At 37.7% G+C, this 12,412-nt stretch overlaps 1 protein-coding gene across 3 annotated transcripts in view; it reads left to right on the top strand.

Annotated features, from left to right (window-relative positions):
- Positions 1–12,412, top strand: part of LOC113056106 (MAGUK p55 subfamily member 7-like) — a 123,743-nt gene that overhangs the window by 41,951 nt on the left and 69,380 nt on the right. For all 3 annotated transcript variants that reach the window (XM_026222604.1, XM_026222603.1, XM_026222605.1), the window contains exon 3: positions 8,545–8,663. In XM_026222604.1, the coding sequence (XP_026078389.1) occupies positions 8,545–8,663 (119 nt within the window). The remainder of the gene's footprint in view (positions 1–8,544; positions 8,664–12,412) is intronic.

Below are 12,412 nucleotides of genomic sequence, written 5' to 3'. Positions count from 1 at the left end.
ATTTATTGTTCGTGATTGGAATGCAACGCTGGACATCACATGTAAACCCAGGAGATCAAGTTAAATACTTGCATTGACTTCTCCCCCCAGCCAGTGAAACCAGACTGAAATTCCTAAGGGGGAAGGGCTTTAAACCTTTGTCTTCACAGAAAAGTCCTTTGCCAGAGAATGGCAAAGAAACCCTTTTTATACATTATATATGGACCAGAATGAACTCAAAAAAGACTTATGAATGAATCATTCCATTGCTTAACTCCATATTCATTTACGTGTAACCCAAACATTTGACTATCATGTATAGTCACTTATTGTGTATGTCTTTTGATAACTATAGGATACCTAGTCATGTCTAGTATTCAAATAATCGCATTTTCTTGCTTGATATTGTCCTGACAATCATTTATTTGTAAAATATATCATAATCATGTTATAGGAATCATGTCCAAAAATTAGACCCTGTGAGGCAAGAACCACATGCTTGGTAAGATAAACAAATGATTTATGATACCCAAGACTCAAGAACATATCTGATTGGTCAAGGCAACATTTGAGGGGTGGCCAACAGGAAGTTTTAAATACTTTGGACACGATGTAATTTTGCTTTTAGCCTTGCTTTTAGTCATGCCTTGCTTTTAGTCATGCCTTGCTTTTAGTCTGCTTTTAGTTCTAGTCTAGCTGCTGCTATTAGCCATGTCGGCTTTTAGTTCTAGCATTGCTCGTGCTATCAGTCATGCCTGCTCTTAGCTTTTAGCTTGTAGCTTTGCTACCCAGCTTTAGCTTGTAGCATCTAGCCATGCGGTAGTCATCATTGTTCTTTGAGCGCGGTTCCAGCGTGCCTGCCTGCTGCTACTATGAGAAGGAACACAACCTAGTCTCGTCAAACTTTATTTCTTTTCTTTTCCGTTTGAGAGTTTCGTGTTCTGAGTTAAGTTTTGTAACGTCCATTCAACTTCAACCAGCGAACACGACTCTGCACTTTCAGCCAACGCCCAACAACCACGGGCTTCCCAAGACGTCACTTCAGAGACTGAACTTCCAACCAATCAACGACCTCGGGATAGCCCTTTCACCGAGGCTCCTTCTTCACAGGAGATGCAAGTAACTTTACCTCCAGACTGTGACCTTTACTGGTGTATCTAATATAATTTTAACCTCATTGAGGAACTCAATGCGAGCGCTAATTACGTGATTGATGGTTGTTCATGTTTATGCAATTTAACGTATTGCTGTTAACTTGGGATTCCATATTTCCATTCTCTTAAACTCATCTTTCCCTAACTTTCGACCTTCCTGCAACTTGTGTGAATGTGTGTGTGCGTGCGTTTATGTGTTAGATTAGTTTATATGTCTTAGATTTATCTAATAAAGCCTTATTCATATTGAAAAGAGAAGTATCTTGTGTTTTGTGCTTACAAGTTAATGTCTTAAACTGCCGATCTTGTTACTGTGCTAATTGATAGTGTTTTCACTATAGTTTGGATATTAGTATCCAGCGCAGATTTGATGTTAAACGGCTCGTTCACTGAACCGCAGGCGCGTCTCCGTGAACAGCCGTGAAACAGTGATTCTGTTCAAATTCCCTTTAAAATCTTAAATGATTCCCTTTGAGCTAAATTGACCTGTTTCCCTTACACTCCTCAAGACTGCATTTGTTTGAACAAGAATAGTATTGAGAGAGACAACTAAAAGTAACTGTTTTCTATTTGAATGTTTTAAAATGCATTCCTGTAATTCCAAAGCTGACGTTTCCGTAGTCGTCAGAGTCCCATGATCATTTAGAAATCATTCTAATATGCTGGGTTTGGGCGTAAGAAACATTACATCTTGCTGGGTAAGTGGGTAAGTAGGGCTGGGGAAGTCGTGTGTGTGTGTGTGTGTGTGTTCACTGCTGTGTGTGTGAGCCAATACCTGGCTGTATTTCATGTCACTTTGTCGCTTTGTGGTATGATGGTATATCATTACCGTGAAATAAATTGTCCATCTTTTAGAGGTTTTGCTATATCGTGTATTCCAGGGGTAGGCAAGTTCGGTCCTAGAGAGCCGCAGTCCTGCAGAGTTCAGCTCCAACCCTGAAAAAAACCTTTACCTACCTGTAGCCTTAGTAATCCTGAAGACGTTGATGAGCTTGTTCAGGTGTGTTTGATTAGGGTTGAAGCTGAACTCTGCAGGACTGTGGCTCTCTAGGACCGAACGTGCCTACCTCTGGTGGGAGATTTAATCTCCAAAATTGATCAAGGATGAATGCCTCTAAATTATAAGCTTGTTTCTGGCTCTTCTGGATTCTTTTTTCTTTTCCTGTTCTGTTTATTTCTCATTGAACCTCTCCATTTCACAGTGTCTACTCTGTTCTAGTCTTATTCTTCTGTATCATAAAATGCTGTTCTTTTACCCCATCATATGTATCCTGTCTTTCCGTGTGGGTGTTTTGCTTCCTGGTGGCATTTGATTTCACTTCCCATGGGTGTCCTTGGGCTGACAACCCTCCACCCACTACCTGTAGAAAGTGTTTATGTCTGGTGTTGATCTCATATGATAAATTACTCTTGCGTCAACTGCATACTCAATCATTCTGTGCACTTCAGCTCACAGTCTGCAGTTATTCTCTCATACTCCCCCCACAATAAATAAAGTATCAATATCCATTACAGTCATGATATGTTTGCTTTCTCCCAGTCCAGAAGAGTTCTGCTCCTATTTATTTGTGTTTTTAATGATTTTATTCCTTTCATTTATTTTAGTGCATTGTAATTATATTATTTGTATTTATTTTCTGTCACAAAGTTGCACTGGGACACGAAGGCTGAGGTTAACAGAGTGATCCATATAAAGGCAGAATATCAAGAACCAGAAAACGCAACATGTGAGAACAAGGAAAAAAGTCTTAGAACTGCAGTTGTGACACATGCCAGACTTTGCAAAGAGTGACTGAAAACACGGCATTATATATAGGCAGAGTTAAAGGTGCCATCTGTCATGTCTGGCAAAAAAAAATCAAGTCATACTCCACATTCCATACCAGATGGGGGCAGTATGCCTCAATAAAGTGAATTGGTCTACTCTAGAGTAACAAACGAGAAACAGCGTAGTCTCTATGCTCCACTCCTACCTTCACAACAACCCTACAGCCATAGCGGAAGCCTAAGAGGACGTTTTGCCTCCAGAGGAACGTTGGGTGATGTCAAGTGATATTGAAACATGACATCTTCAAGCTACTCCCCTTCACCTTCACCAGTCAATATGTTCCTATTCGTTTTGTTCATATTACATTTTGAGTTGTATATACACATTATTTGAATTAAATTAATTTAACAGACAGCATTCTGTCAACATCATTGGTAAACATCAGACAGCTGATCAAAGCTAGCGCCAACCAACGTAACCAGAGCTGCCAACTCTCAAGCATTCACCGCGAGACACACGACACTTTTCATAGGCTTTCACGCCACACATCAATTTTCTCATGCACAGAAAAACCACGAAGCAAAGAGGACACGGAGACCAATAGACTAGACAGAGCAGGTTAGTTATGAAATAAAACAACGGGTAAGTTATAGATAGCTAATTATCAAACGCAGCTACGATTAGCCATCGCTAACATTAGCACGTTTATCGAACAGCCTTCGATACATTTCTATGTTATAACTTCCCGAAAAACAAATACACAAACAAATAAAACAAACTTCTAGCGAAATATTAACAGCATCTAACGTTAGCTTACCAATCCAAAAGAAATGTTGCAAGTTCGGAGTGGAACCTCATTTCTTTCAGGTCCATCAGTTTTCTCCAGCGACTGAAAGCAGTGCTGATGTTTACTCTGGTCTTTTTCTTATCAGATTTGATTTGTGTTTGCGAGCGCGGTTGTTTCCCTGTAGCGGGTGACGCTCTCTTCCCTGAACTGAAGTAAAGTAGTGTGCTGTACTTTCCACACGATTGATATCAGGTTCAAGTACACGCCCACAAGCCGTGCGAGTTATTCGTGTATTGCAGGTTGGCTGGTGGTTATGTTGCCCTCATATCGCCTCCCATGGCCGAAACTGGTATTACGACACCTGTCGGGCCGGGGCTAGTAATGGTAATGCTAATTAAGGTTGATATCTCTGCAGCACTATAACTTTCCATTTTTTTAATGACATCATCGCCCTTATTTCTTCTCATTCTTTGTATGCGTGTAGGTCATGTTATGGATATGTTTACCTCAATTTTTGCATATGGCACCTTTAAATGAGCAACTGGTAAAACAACTGGGCATGATGAGTCCGGGCAATGGGTTGTAGGAAATGCAGTCTAGGATAAGGTGGCAAAGGTAATCGTGACAATTTTCAATATGTAAGACAAACAAATATGAAAACATTTATTTTGAAATATTTTTGACAGAAGTTCTGTCTGACAGAAGCAGATAATAATCCTTTAATGAAGATGAATGTCTGTGTGACAGATTTTATGTATGAAACTGCATAAAATCTGTGCAGGTATTCTCTTTGAAACTGGAATTGTAGGTACTCTTTTACATCAGTCCTGTTCAGAAACAAGTGTATGGCAAAATGGTGCCATTGTCCATAGAAAGATCCATATTAAGCTGCATATTGTTTATTGTTCAGGTGCTGAATCTCTCTTACAGCTTTAGCGGAGCACCGGCTGAATATAGCTGCAATGAGGGATATGACAGGAATGGCCATATTAAATTTCTTCTCGGCTAACAGTACATTTTTCCATTCTGATGTCAAGAATGCAGAGCATCTGGGAGCAGAGGACAGAACGAAAGAGAGGGAGGGAGAGAGGAACATTAGTAGCGGCAGCAGCATGCGCTTTGGGAGCACTTTATCGATTTCCAGCCATTTATCCTCCTCTTTTCCATCTCTCCCCTTTCTCTCTCTTTCCTGCCACAGGGATATAGAACTGTAACACAAGGATTTGTTGCCACTGGAATAGCTCCCTGTTTCCAATTACATCAGAATGAAAATTTCCACTTCTTTTTACCAAATGCAAGAGAACGGAGAGGGAGAAAAGTGGAGGGACAAGGAATTTCATTTATTTTTATTTATTTTTATTTTTATTTTCAGAGGATAAAGATATCTGTCCATGTCAATGAGCAGAATGCATACATATATGAATACAAATCTGGAACTGGTCCCTGCTTCAGTGTATTAGCTGTAGTTTCAAAAAGCCAACTTTAATTTTAGACTCCGTTGTAGTCGTCTGTTATTTTTCTGCTGTGATTAAGCTCTGATATAGACATGAAATGTGTACTGTCACAAGGAATCAGTGTGTGATTGGCCCAAATCTTTTCTACAGGTGGCTGCTTTAGGATCACATTCCCTCCTGTTCTGACTAATCACAGTAAAATATCGTGCTCTGCGCTCCAAATGTTGAGGGATGGATTGTTGTCGACGTATGTTGACAAAGCACTACATAGCTCTGAACAACGGACTTAGAAATTTAGGAACCAAATGACCACAATTGTGCAATTTACAAATATATTTTATTTCATTTTTTTTTAATTAAGAATGACAAGAATGATGTTGCATACGTTTACTTTTCTTTTTCTTTTGGAGGGATTCTTTTCATCAGAGAATCCTGGGGTAATGCATCACTGTTTACACAAAAATATTAGTATTAAAATAATAAGAAATGCTTAAGCACCAAATCAGCAAAATTTCTGAAGGATTATTTGTAACTGAAGTCTAGAGTGATGGCTGCTGAACCTTCAGCTTCGCCATCAAAGAAATCAATAACATTTTAAAATACATTAAAATAAAAATGCTATTTTAAGTTGTAATATATTTTACAATATTCCTGATTTGACTGTATTTTTTATCATATAAGGGCTTTCTTGGTGAGTTTAAGAGATCTTTTCAAAAACAAAACCACACACAAAAAAAGTTTTTAATGGTTGTGTACTGTGCAGATGAAGTTTCAGAAATTAATTTTAAGGTTATTTGTATAGCGATTTTTACGATGCAAATCATTGCAAAGTAACTTTACAAAAAATTAAGTTTGTACAATATTTAGCAGTAGCTTATCAGTGGTGACTGTCAGTTTATGTAAAAATGGCAGAAATGTAAGGAAAATATCTATTAAAGACGTAATCAAACGATAAAGAGCAAATAAGCTCGATAAGCTCTATTAACAATAATTATTATATGATGCAGTCACACTTGTAGCAATATTTGTTAGTTCTGTAGGTTGTTTCAGGGTTAGCATCATCTGAGGTCCTCTGAGGGGGTGACATCTCTTCTCAGGTGTTCTGGATCCAGACTGGAGCTTGTGTAAATCCTAGGCGAAAACAGAGAAACAAATTGAGACCTAATTGGCATAGCGGCAGTTCCAATCAAGTAAAAATAATTTGTTTAACCCAAGTTAAAAAATAGTAATGCACATTTAATCAGATATAACTGCAGTCTAAGATTATGAGATGCATTATTTGATTGCCTGGCTAAAGAGATGTGTCTTTAATCTAGATTTAAACAGAGAGAGTGTGTCTGAACCCCAAACATTATCAGGAAGGCCAGAAAGCATGTTTGCGTGCATCTGCACTTAAAGGTTTGTGTGTGTCTGTTCGTGTTGTTAACTCCAGACATTTTGGATGACCTTGCTGTCTTTCTGACTGCCTGTGTAATTAACCCTCTCAAGGCAGACCTTGCTGATTTGCAACAGTTAAAAACTAAAAACCTTATTACTCCAGATACATATTTTACCTGGCAGCCAATAATGGTCAGTTTATGCATATCCTTTTATAGGCTGCTGGGACATGGTTAGTTGTTGACTGTTAAACTCTGTGTCCAGATGGTCAGCGGTTGGAAGAACAGTGTTATAAAGTGACTGACTAAAAGTAGTGACACTACTCTCTTAACATTTATGAGTAGCGTAAACAGCATCTCAGATGTTCACAAACAATGCAGCTTTGTGCAACAAGTGGTTTAGTTTGAGATCGTGCTGTTTTTTGATGTCACATTGCAGCTGAGGGAGCCGAGGCCATAATCAAATTTGCAACGTGAATCTAGTTTAAACAGTTACTGTAAAAGAACTGCAAATAAAAATCCTGTATTCAAGATTCCTGAAATTATGATTCATGGAAATGTTGTTATTGTGGAGCATTTTACATGTCTTTTGTAGTGAAACCTTTTTTAAATGCCACTGTTTGTGACTCTTTTAAAGAATTAGGATAAGATTTTCTAATTGTCTATTTATTAAAGTATATACTTTTAAGTAATTTGATTTCAGTGCTGATTTTGTAATATCATTTTATGTACATTTAAAAAAAAAAATAATAAAAAAAAATGTATCATTGTCCCCTTAAACGTATACTTGGTACTCTGTATTCAGCTTTGCACATAAATGAATAGCACTTACAGCGTGTTAAAATTTAGACTTTCTTTTTTTTTATTTGTTTTAATTTCACCTTTAGTGTAACCCCTAGATTTGGTACCTTTTGTGGCTTGATTATAATTTAACTACATACAATTGAGCATTTTAGCATGGGAACTTGGGAAGTGAACAAAAACATTTAAATTTATGGGGAAAAAAGGGACAACTAAAACCACAAAAAGAACATACTATAGGTGGCCCTGTAATCATGTTAAACAAAGAAAAAAAAATTAGCATGCAACTTTCTCAGCCAATTCAGATTTCTGTGTTTTTATTTTTTTTTTGTATGTGTGACCTGTCGATACCGATTTTTGCAGATTCCAATTTTCTTTGTAAATACTATAATTGGCAGCATATACAAACAAATTGTACTGTACTCCTATTGTACAGTAGATCGAGCTGAACAGTGCAAATATATGCATATGTACAGATATTCTCAGGAATGAATCATGTAGAAAGCCCCTTATATAGAGAAACGTTATGCATGTTTTACACCATTCACACCCTTAGAACATTAGTTGTGTATTAGGCTGAAATTTGTCATGTTCTTCTGTTCATACTTTAGCTAAATCCATGCTGTTATTAGTAACTAACACCCAGAGAGGTTCAAGTTCAAGTTGTGTTGGTTTCTGAATCTGACAGCAGCTCTTAATAGTCATCATGGCTACCGACTGTTCTGGGGGAGGGGGCGGGGGGGGGTTTGCATGTATAGAAGCATGCCAAAGATATTATGGTGTGTTTATGCTTGTTTAAACATCACAGGCATATTAATTAAACTTTAGGGATTTGATTCACAGTTCAAGTTGTGATTCCTAGAAAAACAGGAAGTAGCCAGACAAAGGGAGGAAGTGAGGTGCAGCCTGGGAGAGAACCATTTTTACAACCCTCAGTTTGACCCAGTGAGCATGCTGAAGTAAACCATGATGTTCTCATCATTATAGTAATATTAATAATAATAATAATAATTATTATTATTTTATTAGTGTACGGATGTTTGAAGACCAATAATGTCACATTGGAATGTTCCACTGGAGAATAATCTTCATAGCTTATCTGACATGCATCAAGTGTCTAATTCAGATTTTCTGGGTTTTGTTTATATCTGCCTATATTTCCTCTTTGGGTATTGGCTTTGTGTGTGTCTGGGTGTGTAATGTATTTCCTGTATTTCCTCTGCAGGTTTGTATGAGCTGTTGTCTGTACTGCCGTCTCAGCTGCAGCCTCATATTGAGCGTGCTGATGACTGCTCTTTTCTACACGCCATGTTTGGGGAGAGGAGTCTACATTCATTGGTCAAGGTGAGTGTATGTGTGCAGTGTTAGATGTAATCTATTCTTTTAGATGTGACCTAACACCATGTCAGTAAATCTCTCTCTCTTTGCATCTGTGATTGTGTTTTTAAAGAGAGTGTTGTGATGTTTGTACAGCTGGTTATAAAAAGTGGTGATCTAAAGGCACATCCAGAAAAATGTAGAGATTTAGGTTAAATATGAACTTTTTCAGGCTTGAAATAGCACATAGGTCGTATGCCATGTTGATCTAAATCTGTGGTTTTAATTGTTTTTGTAATTTAAATTCTTCTCTCTCTTCTTATTTAATTTTATTATCTGGCTTGTCTTTTTGAAAGGTTTTCACATGCCACTTTTAGAAAATCAGTTTAGTCCAGTTATGCTGTGCCTGTTTTAATAGTCAATCACTGATGTTACTGATACTATGGTACTTAGGCCCATTTGTGATGCATAGTTCACTGACTGTATGTCCCGTTGAACACTGGATTCTAAGTGTTGTGGACTGAGCTGATCTGTGCTTCCGAAGTGCTTTGTATAACCGTCTACTCGTAGCCGCAGAGGAGGTCTGACAGGCAGGACAGCAGACTGCGGTCTGAGCCAAAGACCTCTCCTCTCTTCTCTCCATGCAATTACAGCAGGGTTTCACACATGTCCTGCAGCACTCTGTTCCTCTGCCAATGTGACATTCCAAAGAGCCTTACAGGAAATCTGACACAATCTGTAATTTCCACCTAGGTTAGGGGTGCGTGCGTGCGTGTGTGTGTGTGTGTGTGTACACTGTGTGTTTCTATATAAGATGAGTAAGATAAAGGAAGAGAGTAATAATTTGGACATTTTCCTTCAAAATTGTTCTATTGAGAAAGTAAAATTCTCTTTCCCAAGAAGTTTTTAGCCTTTACTATAAAGTTTGATAAGATGTATTTCTTTTATCTTTTTATTATTTTTTTTTTTTTTTTGTAATGCAGCATTTACACTGATATTTATACAGATATTTTATTCTTTTTTTTTTTGCATATGGATTTTGTCCATTTTTTGGTGCCCCCCCCCCCCCCCCCCCCAACACCAACACCTAATCCTCAGCTCGTAAACTTAACCCAGCTGTGAGATCAGCTGCTAATGTCTGTGGTTTTCACCTCTTTACATTTCTGTATTTTTTATTATAGAGGAAGCCAGATTCAGCACAGACTCCTGTATTCAGCCCTCTAGGGGGAACATGACACACCTGCGGTGTGATGGGGAAAGTTGACGACCTCATAGGACTCTGAGCTTTTGGACTGCAGTAGCATTACCTTTGTGTGGGACTTTAACAACCTTATTTGCTCTTATTTACTAAAGCAGACATAATGGAGCACAAATTATTGCTCTTTCCTGCTTTCCCACTAACGGCCCAAGTGCCCTATCTGGCCTTGTTTTATTCATTTCCCCCCATGGAAAATTTAGTTCCAGACCTGACAAATAGGCCCCTTAACCAGAATAAGATTACCTTTGATCAGATAAAAATTCTGATTTTGAGTATAATGGTCATGAACTAAAAATGAACAATGACTGTATAACATACATTTTTAAATAAGCGTCGGTTTAAAGCCACTGTGTTGACTGCAAGTCACTTAATTGTGATGCTTTAAATACACAAAACATCAAGTCAAAATTTTATCAGTAGGGATTTTATTTTGCGAAGTGTAAATGATTGTTACAAAATATTTCAAATAAATGCTATGCTTTTTGCTTTCTTTATTCATAAAAAAATTATTTTCAACATTTGATGATAATAGGAATTGTTTATAGGATAATAGGAAAGGTAATATAGGAACAGCTTCGTATCAGAGTCAGTTATCAGGTCTGTGGAATCATAGGCCAGTTCTATTGGAAAAGGGCTACCTGAGAAAAGTATGGTATCACATTAAAGTCTTGTTGTTGTTGTTGTTGTTGTTATTATTATTATTATTATTATTATTATTATTATTATTATTATTATTTCACTTGACCTTGGCAAACCCAGTCAAAAAATAAGTTCCACTCTCACTATATTAAGGCTTTCCATATAGAGTCAGGCAGTTTAAATCTTACACTTATCTATTTATCAGTTTATAGCACAGACGGAAATGTCTGCCCTACTGTTGAATTTGAGACGCTGAATATGTATTTGTTGGAGTCCCAGTCGCTGGCAGTTACGGCTGTACATTTTCCTACTTAACACCGAGCCACCATATTAATGTTTGCGAAGTCTCTTAAAGAGCAGCTGGTGTCTGATTCCGATTCTTTATAATCCGTATTCTGCATCCAAAATAAATTCCCAGAGTAATACAAGCCTTCTATATTCCAGAGTCAACAAATGCAGATCTCTGTACACTCATACACACATATGCTTGAGTGAGAGTGTGTATTTTTTTATGTGTGCACACATGCGTTTGTCAGGGATACTGAATGTGCTTGGGATAGAATGCAGACATATGTGGTATATGTTTAATCCATAAAACCCACTGACATATTACATTATACTCCCGTTTAGAGCATGAGTCCTTGGTTATAGACACGAGGGGCAAGGGCAAGACCTCATCTGAGGAATGTTGAAGCATTTCTCATACAAGCCAATCTGATATCATAAACTGCTTTTACATGACAGTCACCTTTTTTCTTCGTTCATAAGGAAAATGTGGGCTCTGTCTCACAATTGTGGATCTTTCCGCTGTAGTCACAATGCCGTAGCTTTCATAAATCTAAATTCGCGTATTTCAAGTGCCGCACGTACTGCCTTTCCTTCTGTTTAATGAGTTATAAAACTGGATATTAGAAATGAGGAATGCCACACATCACTGCGAAGATGTATGCCCTTCATTTCTGGAACAGATGTGCTGGTTTAAATGTTAATGTTATTTAAGTTTAAGTTCTGAGATGTAACTTTTACGCAGAACATTAACCAGTGTATCTGCTGAACTTTTCATACAAGATGAGTTAAGTAGGTGTGTATGGCAGGGTCTGTGTAAACATCCCTCTCTGACAGGCATCTCACAGTCAAACCCATCTGTCTGCAGGCTTTTCCTGTCTTGCTCTCTGAAGGTCTGCGATCAGTTTAAGTGTGAGGTGATGAGGTGCAGAAGGGCCACTGGTGCTGTTTTGGGCCACGCAGGTCTTGGACCATCAGGGGTTACTCAATCCAGCTGCTCTGGTCACTTTGAGACAAGCGGAAGAGAAGAGGTCAATATCATTTCAACATTACGGATGTTTGTATGCCCAGAGCAGAAATGATATACCACCAGAGATGTATAAAGTACTAGAGAACCATACTTGAGTAAAAGTACAAGTGCTCTATCAAAAAAGTGACTTGAGTAGAAGTAGAAGTGCTCTTTAAGCACCACACTTAAGTAGAAGTACTAAAGTATTCAACATTTTTTGTACTTAAGTATTGCAAGTAGTCTATTTTAAAATTTACTACTCAAGTACTGAAAGTAAAAGTAGAAGTATTGTGTTATGTAGCTATTAAAGAAAGTAGTCAAAAGTTTGAACATATTGTTTTTACTATTTCAAATGATTAACCTAAAGGACAATCACAATTCCTTTGACTGTAACTTCTTGTAAACAAAATATGGTTACTAGGGTTAGTTAGCCCAATTTGCAAAATGATGTCATTAATAACTTACCCTCATGTTGTTTCAAACCCGTAAGACATCAAGGGTCATTTAGAATTTTTTGAAGCATCGAAAATACATTTTGGTCCAAAAATAGCAAAAACTACGACTTTATTCAGCATCGTCTTCTCT

The sequence above is a fragment of the Carassius auratus genome, chromosome 37 (genome assembly GCF_003368295.1).
Source record: "Carassius auratus strain Wakin chromosome 37, ASM336829v1, whole genome shotgun sequence".
Lineage (NCBI taxonomy): Eukaryota > Metazoa > Chordata > Actinopteri > Cypriniformes > Cyprinidae > Carassius > Carassius auratus.
Note: the sequence above shows the minus strand (reverse complement) of the source record. Positions and strands in the feature narration are given on the sequence as shown.